The 16,211-nt window shown below is 37.3% G+C and overlaps 1 protein-coding gene across 1 annotated transcript in view; it reads left to right on the top strand.

Annotated features, from left to right (window-relative positions):
* Window positions 1-16,198, top strand: part of EML5 (EMAP like 5) — a 186,527-nt gene extending 170,329 nt beyond the window's left edge. Inside the window, exons 37-44 of the mRNA XM_036736732.1 lie at window positions 4,652-4,766; window positions 5,231-5,419; window positions 5,606-5,778; window positions 12,349-12,511; window positions 12,825-12,928; window positions 14,140-14,293; window positions 15,436-15,536; window positions 15,906-16,198. Of these exons, the coding sequence (XP_036592627.1) occupies window positions 4,652-4,766; window positions 5,231-5,419; window positions 5,606-5,778; window positions 12,349-12,511; window positions 12,825-12,928; window positions 14,140-14,293; window positions 15,436-15,536; window positions 15,906-15,942 (1,036 nt within the window). The 3' untranslated portion in view covers window positions 15,943-16,198. The remainder of the gene's footprint in view (window positions 1-4,651; window positions 4,767-5,230; window positions 5,420-5,605; window positions 5,779-12,348; window positions 12,512-12,824; window positions 12,929-14,139; window positions 14,294-15,435; window positions 15,537-15,905) is intronic.
* The last annotated feature ends 13 nt before the right edge of the window (window positions 16,199-16,211 follow it).

Genomic DNA, 16,211 nt, shown 5'->3' with positions numbered 1-16,211 from the left:
CTTCCATAGAATTAAGAATGGGATTAAGGGGGATAATGAGGGTACTTGTATTGCAGATGAGCATCACAGTTAACTACCAGGGAGCATGAATACTGAACACAAAAACAGGCCTGTACTAACAATATGACAAAAACATGGTTACTTAAAATATTTAGCAATGTATGTTGAACATATTATATCAACAAGTGTTGATAATATGATATACAGCAGCATGTAACATCCACACATGACATTAGGTAAGTGTGACTGACAACCTAGCAGGTTAAACCCTCAGCTATCTATCTCGCACATATTATATTAACTGAATTTTGGCCAGTATTAAATGTGACCTGGTATTTTGTAGTACTAAATCACTAAATTGAATTTTGTGTGATTCAAACTTGAGTTAATTGGGTCCTGGCTCTACACAGTATGTTATAGAAAGTTTCTTCCTCTAAAGTATGAACTTTTTGAGGTCAGGGACCATGTTTTTGCCTTTCTCTCTATCCCTAATGCTTAGCACAGTGTCTGGCACATAATAAGCACTTAAGAAATGCATGTGATAATAACAATGATGGGGATAATGACCATAGTCTCTTAAAATTATTTTTGGAATGTATTTAATGAATGTTCATTTTTCACAATGTATAACTTTCAGGTCAGTTTAAAACATTATTCTTAGCCATTCTGTATCTAAAAATAAAGTGAAAAAGAATTCTAAACAATGATAGCAGCTATTGTAAGTTCAAGGATAGATAGCTAGGGTATTTCACTAGAGATCTTCCAAATTAATCACGCTCTTCAAGTCTGGTTGTTTAAGCATTTGTCAGTACACCCAACTGTACTAATACCTAGCCTGCATGTTTCAGTCTTAGAGCATAAGCAACTTTGTCAGACACTTTGCAGAAATTAAAGTTAACTATATTTATGGTGTTTCCCTGATCTGTCAGTGTTAGTAGTCCTGTCCAAAAAGGAGACCTCTCCTACAGGTTGCTAAGAGCTTTAGAATTAGAAGGCTTCCTTGGGCTGCTTGGACTCTTAGAGGTTCAGAAATATCTTTACCCTTCCTAAGAAAGTTCCCCTGACCCTTTCTGCCCTTTAGTCCCTTAAGCTCTTTCACTCCTTTCCGGCCTGGAAGCTTAACTTTTTCTTTTTCAGTTTCACATTCCTCTGCCTTCTACTTGAATTCTTAATTATTGTCAAACTGGTCTAGTCACTGTCCATAGAGCAAATAGTATGGTTAGTGGGGAACGTGTTACCCTTGGATTCAAAAGACTTGGATTCAGATCCTGGCAATGACAGTTATTGTGTGATTCTGGGCAACTCACTTCACCTTATTGCGCTTCAGTTCTTCTGTCTGTACAGAAAGGATAATGTTATCTGCATTACCTACCTTACAGTGTTGTTACGAGAAAAGTACTTTGTAAACGTTCATATTTTATACAAATGTGAACTATTATTTTTTTTTTAATTTATTTAACATACTTAGTTTTCAGCATTGATTTTCACAAGAGTTTGAATTACAAATTTTCTCCCCATTTCTACCCTCCCACCCACTCCAAGATGGCGTATATTCTGGTTGCCCTGTTCCCCAGTCAGCCCTCCCTTCTGTCACCCCACTCCCCTCCCATCCCCTTTTCCCTTCCTTTCTTGTAGGGCAGGATAAATTTCTACACCCCATTGTCTGTGTATCTTATTTTCTAGTTGCATGCAAAAACTTTTTTGTTTGTTTTTGAACATCTGTTTTTAAAACTTTGAGTTCCAAATTCTCTCCCCTCTTCCCTTCCCACTCCCTAAGAAGTCAAGCAATTCCACATAGGCCACATGTGTATCATTATGTATAACCCTTCCACAATACCCATGTTGTGAAAGACTAACTATATTTTGGTCCTTCCCAACCCATCACCCTTTATTGAATTTTCTCCCTTGACCCTGTCCCCTTTCGAAAGTGTTTGTTTTTGACTACCTCCACCCCCATCAGCCCTCCTCTCCATCATCCTCCCCATTTATTTTTATCTTCTTCCCTCTTCTTTCCTGTGGGGTAAGATTCCCCATTGGGTATGTATGGTATTCCCTCCTTAGGCCAAATCTGATGAGAGCAATGTTCACTCATTCCCCCCTCATCCACCCTCTCCCCTCCTCCCACAGAACTGCTTGCTCTTGCCTCCTGTATGCGAGATAATCTACCCCATTCTATCTCTCCTCATCTCCCTCTCTCAGTATGTTCCTCTGTCATCCCTTAATTTGATTTTATTTCTTTTAGATATCTTCCCTTCATCTTCAACTTACCCTATGTTGGCGCTCTCTCTCTCTCTCTCTCTCTCTCTCTCTCTCTCTCTCTTTCTCTCTCTCTATGTGTGTGTGTGTGTATATATATATATATATATACACACACACACACACATAGATATATACATACACATTCACCCATATATATATATACATAAACATATATGTATGCATATTCCCTTCAGCTACCCTAATACTGAGGTCTCATGAATCATACTCATCATCTTTCCATGTAGGAATGTCAACAAAACAGTTCACGTTTAGTAAGTTCCTTGCAATTTCTTTTTCTTGTTCTTTTTCTTGATTACCTTTTCATGTTTCTCTTGATTCTTGTGTTTGAAAGTCAAATTTTCTATTCAGCTCTGGTCTTTTCACTGAGAAAGCTTGAAAGTCCTTTATTTGATTGAAAATCCATATTTTGCCTTGGAGCATGATACTCAGTTTTGCTGGGTAGGTGATTCAAGGTTTTAATCCTAGCTCCATTGACCTCCGGAATATCGTATTCCAAGCCCTTCGATCTCTTAATGTAGAGGCTGCCAGATCTTGGTTTATTCTGATTGTGTTTCCACAATACTCAAATTGTTTCTTTCTGGTTGCTTGCAATATTTTCTCCTTGATCTGGGAGCTCTGGAATTTGGCGACAATATTCCTGGGAGATTTCTTTTGGGGATCTATTTGAGGAGGCGATCGATGGATTCTTTCAATTTCTATTTTGCCCTGTGGCTCTAGAATATCAGGGCAGTTCTCCTTGATAATTTCTTGAAAGATGATATCTAGGCTCTTTTTTTGATCATGGCTTTCAGGTAGTCCAATTATTTTTAAATTATCTCTCCTGGATCTATTTTCCAGGTCAGTGGTTTTTCCAAGGATTGTCTTCCATTTTTTCATTCCTTTGGTTCTGTTTTATAATATCTTGATTTCTCATAAAGTCACTAGCTTCCACTTGCTCCAACCTAATTTTTAAAGTAGTATTTTCTTCAGTGGTCTTTTGGACTGTCCTTTTGCATTTGGCTAATTCTGCCTTTCAAGGCATTCTTCTCCTCATTGGCTTTTTGGAGCTCTTTTGCCATTTGAGTTAGTCTGTTTTTTAAGGTGTTGTTTTCTTCAGTGTATTTTTCAGTATTTTTTTGGGTCTCCTTTAGCAAGTCATTGACTTGTTTTTCATGGTTTTCTCGCATCCTTCTCATTTCTCTTCCCAATTTTTCCTCTACTTCTCTAACTTGCTTTTCCAAATCCTTTTTGAGCTCTTCCATGGCCTGGGACCAGTTCATGTTTTTCTTGGAGGTTTCTGTTGTAGGCTCTTTGACTTTATTAATTTCTTCTGTCTGTATGTTTTGGTCTTCTTTGTCAGCAAAGAAAGAATGCAAAGTCTGAGACTGAATCTCAGTGCATTTTCGCTGTCTGGCCATATTCCCTGCCAACTAACTTGACCTTTGAGTTTTTCAGTGGGGTAGGACTGCTTGTAGACTACAGAGTTCTATGTTCCACGTTTGGGGGGGAGGTGCCAGCTCTGCCACACCAGCACTGCTCCTTCCCCAAGAACCCCCAACCCGAACTGGGCTTAGATCTTCAGCAGGCTGTGCACCCCTGCTCTGATCTGCTACTTAATTCCTCCCACCAGGTGGGCCTGGAGCCGGAAGCAGCAACAGCCGTAGCTGCCCCACCTCCGCTGCCGCCGGGGCTGGAAGCCGAACCGCGAACTCCTTCCACTCCCGCAGCTTTTCCCACTAACCTTCTCAGCAGTCTTTGGTGTTTGTGGGTTGAGAGGTCTGGTAACTGCAGCAGCTCACTGAATCATGGTGCTTGGGCATGCTCTGCCCGGTTGCTGGTCTTGTTGGTCCACGCCACTCAGGCTGGGCTCTGCCCCACTCCGTTCCCAGCTCCCAGCTCCGTGCGGGATAGACCTCACCCAGAGACCATCCAGGCTGTCCTGGGCTGGAGCCCTGCTTCCCTCTGCTGTTCTGTGGGTTCTGCCGTTCTAGAATTGGTTCAGAGCCATTTTTTATAAGTTTTTGGAGGGGCTCGGTAGGGAGCCCACGCCCGTCCCTGCTTTCCAGCCGCCATCTTGGCTCCGCCCAAATGTGAACTATTAATATTGATGTTAATAACCTTGGCTGGAATTTTTAAAGATATAAATGATAAATGATTGTCTATTATATGTTGAGAACATGGAAGAAAAGGATCTATTACCTTAAAATTGATATTACTCAAAATGACATTTTTACATTGAATTCTTTTTGGACAGAGATTGATTTTGAAAAATTGGAAAAATCTGATTTGAAATAGAAATCCATTTCACATCCTTTTTATTTTAATTAAGACAGTTATATCCAGTTCTAACATATTTAGCCTGTTGTTTGGGTTTGGGTTATTGTTTACTTAGGTCAAAAGAAGGAGGAGCAGTTAAGCTTTGGGACCAGGAGCTGAGGCGATGCCGTGCCTTCAGACTAGAGACGGGACAAATTACAGATTGCGTTCGCTCAGTGTGCAGAGGCAAAGTAAGATTTTTTTACTTACATTTATTAGACTGTATATCAGGGATTAGAGAGTAAACTACTTTACTTGCCCTTTCTTCTCTGCTACTTCCTTTATTCTGCCATCTTTGATACTGCAGCTATATGGAGAGTCCTTGTATCATTGCACAAGGTTCAAAGTTAGCCTCCTCACCTTGTCTATATCTATATTTAGCTTTGCTTGTTTTCTTGAGCTTACTGCAATATTAATTAAGTAGGTTTAGGTTCAGAAGCCATGTGACTCAGTTGATTAGAACATGTTAAATGGCATGATAACCAATTAGCTCATCTCAGAAAGAAATGCTGTACACACAGTTAACAAGAACTGGATAAAAGAGGGCAGGAATTCAAAGCCATAGATCCTCCTGATTGTGAATCAGTAGGCATTTTTGTATTAAAAAGGACAATATTATATAATATAAAATGTAATATTTTTGCCTGTGTTTCAGGGAAAGATACTAGTTGGGACTAAGAATGCTGAAATAATTGAAGTAGGAGAGAAAAATGCAGTGTGTAACATTTTAGTTAATGGTCATATGGATGGGCCGATCTGGGGACTTGCAACACATCCTTCAAGAGATTTTTTCCTTTCTGCTGCAGAAGATGGCACAGTAAGACTCTGGGATATTGCTGATAAAGTAAGTACAAGTAATTTAGAAAGCTGTTACCATTTGCAAGCACTGGCACAACAATCCTGCATTTGTTAACAATTAAGGAAATTATTTTCTCAGAAATTATATTGAGTAGTTGATAGCCTTCGGGGAAACTGATTTGTACATGATATTTAATTTGAATCCTCTGTGACTTTTTCTGTTCTCATGTAGAAGATGCTAAATAAAGTCAATTTGGGTCACGCTGCCCGTACTGTGTGCTACAGCCCTGAAGGGGACATGGTAGCTATTGGCATGAAAAATGGAGAATTTATCATTTTACTGGTGACTTCTCTAAAAATATGGGGAAAGAAAAGAGATAGGAGATGTGCCGTCCAAGACATCAGGTTAGTAAATATATTAGCAATATGTTACTTAAGTCACCATGAAGTTTAGTGCTTGGTATGAACATAAAAAAGTCACACTAATCCAGCCAACCCAGGATTCTGTTTCTGATAGTGACACTAAGGAATATGCCATAGGGGAACAGTTTTGTTCTTTGTGTTGTCAGCCTCTGAAATTATGACCAAATGTAATATGCCTCTGAACTTTTTAAACTATCCTATTTAGTATTTTATATCTACCCTGAATATGTTTATTAAAAATTTCTTCAACCTCCAGTTATGTTTTCAACTTCTTGGAAGTAGTTTCTTAACAATGGCTTTACTTATATATGTAATAATTCCTCTTATCCGGACTAAAACTTACTCTTTCAAGCTTTAAGAGATCCCTTCTACTTATATTCTAGGATTTGGTAAGGAAGTCCATGGTTACCTATCCATATCCTTCATGGGTTTATAGATTTTTAGCTTGTTGCCACTCAGCCTTCATCTTTGCAAATGTTAAAGTTCTAATTTTGAAAAATTTAGTCTATCGAACATTTCACTATTTTACCCTGTGTATTCTGCATATACATGGATCTATGAAAGGCATGATAATGTTTTTACCTACCTTAGTGCAGAGCAAAAAGTAGATTCTCACTAAATATTTGAATGATTGTTGAATGTCACAACATACAAGCTGGGCTGATGATAGTCATGAGTTTATAATTGGCTAGAAATTATATTTCCCCATAGATGAATAAGGTCGTCTGGGTTTGAGTTCCAGTACTCGAATGTAACTCTAATTGGCTCACATAGGCATTCATCTTCAGTTTTTGTACCCACATTGATGCTTAAACTTTACCAAAATGAATCATTTGCCACTTTCCCACCAGCTCAAAAAACCTTATGAGATATTCCTTTGTTTTATGCTGATAAATTTGGTGTAAGAGCCATGGCTCTTATAACTAGGAAAACTTACTCTAACCCATTTTCAGAGATAATTCTTTAAAATATTAAGTAAAACTGAATCCAGAGCCAGTCTTTTGAGAATGTGCTGATCATACTAGAATGTCATATAGAAGTGTCCATTTTTCCCTGCTTTCATTTCTTGTCTTTAAGCCAGTCTTTTTGTAATTCCTATTCTTCCACACATATTAGTTCTTAATGGCAACTTAATTCTTTTTTCCAGTGGTTTGGTTTGGTTTGGTTTGAAATGGCAGAAAGGCATCTTGGTGTCCTGGGGGGAGCACTAAATTAGGTAGTTAGGAGATTTAGGGATTTAGATGCATTTCTCCTGTTAGTTATATAAGCAAATCACTTAGGCTTCTAGGTTTGTTTCTTCATCCAGAAAATTAGGGAGTTGAGATTAGATTCTTTTTAAAGGTCCCTTCCTGCTCTTAAATTCTGATTCTGTGAGAGAAAAGTTTTAATTCATACTCTTCTTTTCAGAAAATATCACCCTTATATTTAAAGGCATCAGTGGATCTGTGATGTTACCCCCTCCACACTGTTTTATCACCTCAGTTCTTGTCCACACATTCCCATAAATCCTTCAAAGGGGGCCTACTCAATGTATCAGAGGCATTCCTCTAGGTCTGTTCACCTCTAGTGGGTACCATACAGCATTTAGGCTTTCCATCTGTTATCCCTAAGTCTCAGTATATGAGTTGTTCACCTCTTTTTCTGGTATTACACCTCCTGGATGTGTTTTACACCACTCCTGTGTGGAAGTCATTGCTTGGTATTATGCTACAGCCTGTTTTTATCAATATACTGTCTCTCCATTATCCTTTGGGTTACCAATACTTTTGATTCTTTGGAGATAGTGAACATTCCATAGTTCACTAATAGAATGTTAGTGTTTAAAAAAAACAACGGGTTTTTGTTTTAGGGAAATGCTTGTAGGTAATCAAAACTACTGCATAATTTCCCCAGTGAAATTCAGCCAGCTTTTTTCTTTCCATTTAATTTTTGTCCCTGTTCATTGTCCATCCATGGTGTCTTGTCCAAGGTATACATACTGATACACCCACCATTTGGACCTTATTTCCAACTACATGTTAGTCTGAATTGGTTGTCGTTTTTTCATCCATTTGGTTTTCTTTGTATTCCTTGTTAAAATAATTTTAGGGACAGCTAGGTGGCGCAGTGATAGAGCACCAGCCCTGAAGTCAGGAGGACCTGAGTTCAAATCTGACCTCAGTCACTTGACACATGTACTAGCAGTGTGACCTTGGGCAAGTCACTTAGCCCCAATTGTCCTGCCCCCCCCCAAAAAACTGACTGTTATGGAACTCATTTAAGAGGCTCTGAAGTGTTCTTGAGTTTGTTGAACTCAAATGCAAAGAGTAGTATCTGAAGGACCTTAATATCTACAGGTAATCCCTCTTTTGTTGAAGCTTTATGTTGAATATCATCTGTGACTGTGGAAAACATTTTTAACACACATGTAACTTCCTGTTTTATGCCTTCCTTTATATTGATAATCAAGAGCATGGCAGAATACTCATCTCTGTTGATGCACTTTGCATGGGAAACACTTATTGGAAAAAAAGAGCCTTTAAGAAGGCATTTTGTTCAACTTTTTTATAGTCAGATAATAAACAATGGAATCTTATATTCTCTGTACATTTCAGTCAGTTTTACTCATGTAAAGATATCACTGCTTGCTCTCTTTTTTTCCCCATCTTCTCTTACTTTGAAATACCCTCAATAAGTATGTGGATCATTCTTAAGATTTTGTAAGGAGAAAGAAGACATACAGATAAGTACTAATTGATATCCTCTTGATCTTTTCTCAGTACTAACACAATCCATGTTGTTTTACATTCTTTCAGTACCTTCCCCCCTTTGCAGATATCTTGAAAATTGATCCCTTAATGCCATCAAAATTGTATAACCTTCTGAGTAGGCCTCTTCTGTGCATATATATTCTGTCCAGATGAGCTGTTCTTCCATCTTTGTTTTCCTTAGTTTCATTTCTACTTCCTCATATAACACATCTAGAAACTGACATAAGGTCAAAGCGGTGGTTCCACACCTTCATCACTGAAAAATACTTTTGCTATAAAAAAATGCTGACAGATTTATTCCATTTTTTCATCTGGTAATTGGTCTCCTTCTGGTTTCATTTTTAAAACCTCTTGGAATGAGCTGATCAAACTGGGTTACACCCACACCAGGTCTTCTCTAGTGTTTTATGAAGCAGATCTCATAATCTCATACCACCAACTTCCTCTACCTGTTGCACACCCAAATTATTTCAAATATATTATACTCTATACTCTTTTTAAAGTCCACTACAGTAGATGATTCTACTATCCACCTTGGAAATTAATTTCAGGATGGAACCAACTTCACTGATGGGAGATTCTTTGTATATAAAACTTCACTGACAGGAAATTGTCCCTTTGTCCTGCTTCCTCTGGTTCTGGCATCTAGATACCAAAGACATCTATTAAATTACTCATCAGCCTTTTCTTTTTTCTCTGAATTGAAGAGCCTCAAATTCTGCAGCCTTTCGCTATGGGGAACATCCCTTCCCTCCAATCATCTATAAAATTTCCTTTGATCTCCAGATTATTCATTTTGGCCTTAAGATGTGCAGTGCTCTCCTTAAGCATCTGACCAATGCTGGTGCATTATGTTGCACTGTTCTTAATACAGACATTTGATATCCTACCCTTCTTCTCCAGTCATTAAAGAGGTTTTTGTTAGATGCTGTGAGTGATACAAAGATTTATTATTCTTTTGTCATCATAAGTCTCTCCCCTGAGGAATGTGTATTTGCATTGTGAAAATAACCTGTAAAAAGTTAGCTACCTGCTTAAATATGTTTTCATCTGTTTTAGTTAAAAGATTGAAAAAATTTCCTAAAGTTCAGGTTCACAGCCTTAAGAAAAGCTTGGCAGTAGAGAAGGAATGTTAGAGGTGTCTCCCACTTAACTCTCCCTAACAGTGGAACTAATAAATCTTCAGATGACATGATGAAAAATGCCATCCACCTCCGGAGAGACAACTGATGAGCTATGAGCAGAGTGAAGCAGACTTTTTTCACTTTATTTTTCTGGCTTTTTTGGCTAATATGGAAATGTTTTGCTTGACTTCACATATGTAATGGGTATCACAGTGCTTTGACTTCTCATTGGGTGGATGAAGGCCTGGAAGGAGACAATTTGGAACTCAGAAAAATGAATGTTAAAAAAAAAAATCTTGAGATGAAGGAGCAGGACAGACGTTGTTCTCTACTCTTCCCTCTTCAACCACAGAGGCAGAGAATGCAGACTGGATCAAGAGCAACCTTTTTTTATTTCACAGTGCCCCCTTGCTTCTAGTTGTGAATAAGCGTCACATAATAATAGCATCACATTTACATAAGCCTGCTAGTCCCAACAGGACTGTGAAGGAGTTTGTGTGCGGGATCTTAGTCCCATTTTATATATGAAGAACTAAGAACTAGAGTGATTAAAGGACTTGACCTTGGTCACACAGCTAGTATGACTTAGAATTTGAGCCCAGGTGTCCTGACTTGTTAGTGTTCTTAATTATAAAGAAAAGTTTAAGTCATTTAAGTTATTAGGAGGCATTTATACCTCCTAAACATTATTTATATTTACATATTTTCTTAGCATGGACAAATCACTCTATCTCTTATAGCCTCAGTTTCCTTTTCTGAAAAATGTGGATGTTACTTGAAATGCTCACCTAATAGGGTTTTTGTGGGGGAAAACACTTTGCAAACTTTGAGGCACTATATTAAAATGTGATTGTTTGACATACAGGCATCTCTCAGAGATATTGCATTGGAACCAGCAGTAAAGCAATATTTTTTTTGGTTTCCCAGTGCATATAAAAGTTATGTTTACACTATACTGTAGTCTGTTAAGTGTGCAGTAGTATCATATCTAAAAAACAATATACATACCTTAATTTAAAAATACTTTATTGCTAAAATATGCTAACCTTCATCCAAGCTTCAGCTTGCTGGTGAAGGGTGTTGTCTCGAGCTTGTCGTCTACTGACTGATCAGCGTGGTGGTTGCTGAAGACTGGGGTAGCTGTGACAATTTCTTAAAATAAGACAATAAGGAAGTTTGTCACATTGATTGACTCTTCCTTTCATGAAAGATTTCTTTAGCAGGCAATACTGTTTGATAGTCACAACATTTTACCCATAGTACAACTTCTTTCAAAATTGAAGTCAGTCCTCTCAAACTCTGCTGCTGCTCTATCAACTAAGTTTTTGCGATAGTCTTCAATTTTGTTGTGTCTCAGGGAATAGGGAGGCCCAAGGAGATGCAGAGAGATGGAGGAACAGTCAGAAAACATACAACATTCATCAATTAAGTTCACCATCATGGTACCCCAAAACAATTACAAGAGTAAAATCAAAGATCTGTGGTCCCAGATCACCATAACAGATGTAATAATGAAAAACATTTAAAATATTGCGAGAATTACCAAAATGTGACACTGAGACATATGAGCACATGCTGAGCACAAGACTCACTCAACTGCAGGGTTGCCACAAACCTTCAGTTTGAAAAACACCACCACCACAATATCTGCAAAGCACAGTAAAGATGAGGTATGCCTGTAGTAGGCTGTGAGACGTAAGAAAACTGGGTTCTAGGCACTTACTGGATGAACAGTGGTGGGCAGGCAGTCACTGACTCTCTTTAGCCATCCATCTCCTTCTCTGTACAGTTGGGGTGCAGTCCTGGATCTCCTTAATGCCAGTGTCCTTCCTCTGTCTCTGGCTTGTATGCATATTGTTTGGACATGGCTAATCTGCACGTTCTCTCCCTCATCAGGCTGTGAGCTCCTTGAGAGCAGGGACTGTTTTTTGCCCTTTGCATCCCTAGCATTTATTTAGCACGGTTCCTAGGACATAGTAGGTGCTTGATAAATGCTATCTGACTGACTTCCCACATCATAGTATTGGTGTAAGAATCAAATAAAATACATATGAAAGCACTTTGAAAACCATTGAACACTATAAATGTGAGTTGTTACAATCACATTAGAAAAAGTATTATTGTATTTCTAGTTTTCTGACATCCCGTTTATCTGATGCTAAGTAAGCTATTGGTGGTTTTTGTTATAAAGTTAATAAAAGTATCACCCTCTACATTCCTCAGATCCATGGTCCTAGGAGCCTAGAAAGAAGGAATGTGCCTGCAGAATTAAGAGTATACAGTGACCTGAATGCCAGATAATTGGCACTGAAAATAAGTGCTACATATACATTGATGCTTTTAGACAACTGCATTCTGAAAAAACAGTGAACATTTTAAATGGAATTGGGAGACAATCTAGGAAAAAAGCTGTTCCAAGCTAAAAGTGGGAATTTTACTTGCATTACAAAAGTTAGTTCACAGCCATCCGGTAGAGACTAGGACTGTTTACAATAGTAGAGCCAATTAATTTGACAAATTATGCAATTGTCAACTAAAATTAGTCTAATATAGCCCAAAGTGTTTGCCAAAACTAACACATCCTTTTGGTCGCCCATGCTTGTAAATCTTTGAACTATTTCAAATGCACTATACTTTTTTTTTTTTGCATGTTTCAGTTTCTCTCTTTATATATGCAGGTTTAGTCCAGACTCCAGATACTTAGCTGTGGGTTCTAGTGAGAATGCGGTGGATTTTTACGACCTAACATTGGGCCCTACCCTTAACAGAATCAGCTACTGCAAAGACATCCCAAGCTTTGTTATTCAAATGGACTTTTCTGCAGACAGCTGTTATCTTCAGGTATAGTACCTATAAACAGCTTATCAGAGTACTTGTGTAGTGTTTTGATTTAGGTCCACTTAAATTTGGCCTTTAAACTATTTCATTTTAACTTCCTTATTATTTCTGTATCCTAACATTCTCATTGGTCACTTTTCCCCACTCTCATTTTCTTTGGAAAAACTTGCTTATAGTGGTCATGTTTAATTTACTTTGGAAATGTCAATTGGGTGGCAGTATTACTATACGTATATAGCGTAGCGTATATAAACTCATGACTTTTGGCAATCTCTCACGTAATTGAAATCTTGTCCCTCTTTAATTATCATGAAAGGTCTCCACTGGTTCATACAAACGGCATGTCTATGAAGTGCCTTCAGGAAAACAGATGATGGACCAGGCTGCCGTTGACAGAATAACTTGGGCTACGTGGACTAGGTAAATGTCTCATGGGTTCAGAATGAGACCTTTCTGAAAATGGCTCACCTAGCGAAGAGGATCGCTTTTCTGAACAACTCTACCTAAGGCAAGAGCTGTCTGAAACAACACAGAAACAAAGTTTTCTGTCAGTGATATTCTTTCACCAAGGGGCTTTCAGAAAATGCCTGCCCACAGCCTGCTGAGCTCTTCCTATGCAATTAAGAAGAGAACAATAAATAAATTTAACTGATAGCAGCTAGTTTTAACTTGTTTGCCTAACAAATATCCAGTTTTCAGAATCTCATTTTTAAAAAATACTAAAACCAAAGCATTGACAATTGGGGTTTTTTCTTTACTTCAGAAGTGTGAATAGTCATCACAGATTTCCAGTGGCAGCTTTAACTTTGGAAATAGATGGGTGACTTTGTGTTTTGTTTAAGCAGCAGCTGCCACTTTTCTCAAGAGGCTTTATAGTTATGCCTAAGTTGTTGCAAAGAAAGGTCTTATGTGAGTACAAGTCAGTACGGTGAATTTTAAGCACATCCCCAATATTCTATTTTAGAAACATGGGCAAAAAAAATTACAGAAATTACAACATATTCACACACAGCAATGACTTCATTCTAGACAGATGAAAACTGTAGATTCACCTTTGTTATATAGACTCTGATATATTATTATTTTTCCCAATGTTAGTCATGTTTGTAAAAGTTTCTTTTTGTTGTTTATTTTCTTTTTTGGAACTGTATAGGATAAAAAGGTGCCACAAAATTGGTATCATCTATAATTGGCTTTGGGAAAACTGAACTACTGACTTCTACCATAGTTCTTAGTACAGTTCTATTAGGAAGTTTTATTATTAAATAATCTACTTAATCCTTTAAAAGAACTAGAAGTCTTAAATAGCCTTTTTAACGTATCACCTTGATTTTGAAAAATCAATTGGTCCTAAACAATTTAATGTATAATTACAGGAAAATATAAACCAACCAGGCATTCTCACTTAGTAACCATTAGTTCAAATGTGAGTTATCCCATCTTATTTCTGTCCTTATATCTCCCTAATAGAAATTCTATTTAGTACTAATGACTTTCCTTTTTAATTGTATATTCTACGAGTAGACTTACCACTAAAACATGCTCTTTTTCAGTAAACTGTAACTTCAGGATTTTCCCAGTGGACACAGTGACTGTTTTTTTCCTGTCCTTTCACCAACCCCACCCCCCAGCATTCTAGGAGATGAAGTAGTTGGAATATGGTCAAGACATACTGAGAAAGCTGATGTCAATTGTGCCTGTGTGTCTCATTCAGGAATCAGCCTCGTTACTGGAGATGACTTTGGCATGGTCAAGCTATTTGACTTTCCATGTCCAGAAAAATTTGTAAGTATATATTTCTGTTTAGCATCTATTTTATTATACTGGTTCAGTCCAAAGTAATTTTTTTAAAAAATCATTTGTACTTAGTTAACTTCCTTTAGGTCAAGAAGTTTTTAAAAAAAATTCTACAAACTGGCATAATGACTTTCACTTAATAAGCACTTATTTCTTAAATTAAGAAGTGATAACAGGCAAGGCCCTAACTTTAGAATGCATTGCATTACAAGTTATATATCACTTATTTGGAACCTAAACAGCATTTTTTCATTGAAAAATTTTGTTTGCATGGCATCTAAATGGAGAGATAAACTCCAGAGGTTGGCAACGGAGGGAAAAGGGCAGATATTCCATCATGGCCGTTCATAAATATTTGTAATTTGGGTCCGAAGGAAGTCATGGGCTGCACATACTTTTTCATTTGAAAATATTTCAAATTTCTGCCTCTATGCTTACCAGTCAAATTCCCCTGAATTTTCCAAATTTGTTAGGGTACCTACTACCTAACATCCATGGACAAATAAGCTTTAAAATTTAGTGTGCACACACAATTTAAAAAAATTTTTTTATATATGTGTGTGTATATACATACGCATCCACACACATACATTTAAGTGCTAGCTTCCCATTCCAATTGCAAGTAGGGGCTGTTTGATTCATGAACTTGTATTTGGTTCCCCAAAGCTTGGCACATAATAGATACTTAATAAATGTTTGTTTGCCATAGGAATTTTTTTTCTCCAAGGGAGATACGGTTACCATCTCTGGAGGTTATCTTAAATGACATATCCTTTTTGAGATAGGTTGATTATCAAATTCTAAGTATGATTTGCCCTCTGTCATATAGGGGGCAAGATTACTTACCTTTTTTTTTTCATAAAATAATAGTATGACAACTCTATCTTTGCCCAAAAACTTAAATTTAACTTATACTTTATTATACCAGAGTGCAGCACACTTTTGTATCTAAATCCAAATCTTATTTAGCAGGGGAAATGTCAAAGCCACGTCTAAGACCTACCAGAGTCACAAAGTACTCAAGATAGCTTTTCTAGCAGATCTTTGAGGAGTTATAGTTTTTGTCTCCTAAAAAAAAATTGCCCTGATGTATCATTTTCACTGTGATTTTCCTTTTTCTCCCCATTCAGGCAAAACACAAAAGGTTCTTAGGTCACTCTGCACATTTGACCAATATTCGGTTTACAAGTAGCGATCGATACGTTGTTAGTGCTGGAGGAGATGACTGCAGGTTGGTATCTTTCCCTACTCAAAAAAGGATCAGGAAGGGGTAGGATGTCTGATGAAAATATTACAGGGAAATATTTACTAAAGCTTATGAGAGGAGTGCCTTCAAAAATTGAGTTTATAGAGTGTGCTTTTGAACAATTATTTCATATTAAGAAGTTAGAATGATTATCTCATGTTTAAGTAAAATAAGGTAGGAAAAACTGGCATTTCCTTATAGATTCTATTGCAAATATGCAAACATAATTTAAAAGTGGTTACTACTGACACTCTTAGAACCCCACAGAATTTTAGAGCCTCATCAAAATTTAAATATCTTGAGCACGTTAGCATTTTTTTCTCTGACAACTTTTGTATTTATTTCAAACTGCAGCTTATTTGTCTGGAAATGCATACATATGCCACACTGAAGGAGACTGGAAGAATACAATAAGAAAAGCCTTGGCATGATCAAGAAATGGTGCTAACCCCAAGAGAAACCAAAATTGGGGAAATGCCTAGAATCTTAACAGAAAGATAATCAACTCACTATATCTGCTGTAGTACTTAAATCATATTGGTAATCTGTTCACTGCCAGATCAAAATAATATTCAGATAAACCACAGAGTTGAATGTGGACTTCACACAAGAGCAAGGATTTTATTTTAAGCAAAAGTTATTATTTCCAGGGCTTTCTGT

Source organism: Trichosurus vulpecula, chromosome 8 (genome assembly GCF_011100635.1).
Source record: "Trichosurus vulpecula isolate mTriVul1 chromosome 8, mTriVul1.pri, whole genome shotgun sequence".
NCBI classification, from domain to species: domain Eukaryota; kingdom Metazoa; phylum Chordata; class Mammalia; order Diprotodontia; family Phalangeridae; genus Trichosurus; species Trichosurus vulpecula.
Note: the sequence above shows the minus strand (reverse complement) of the source record. Positions and strands in the feature narration are given on the sequence as shown.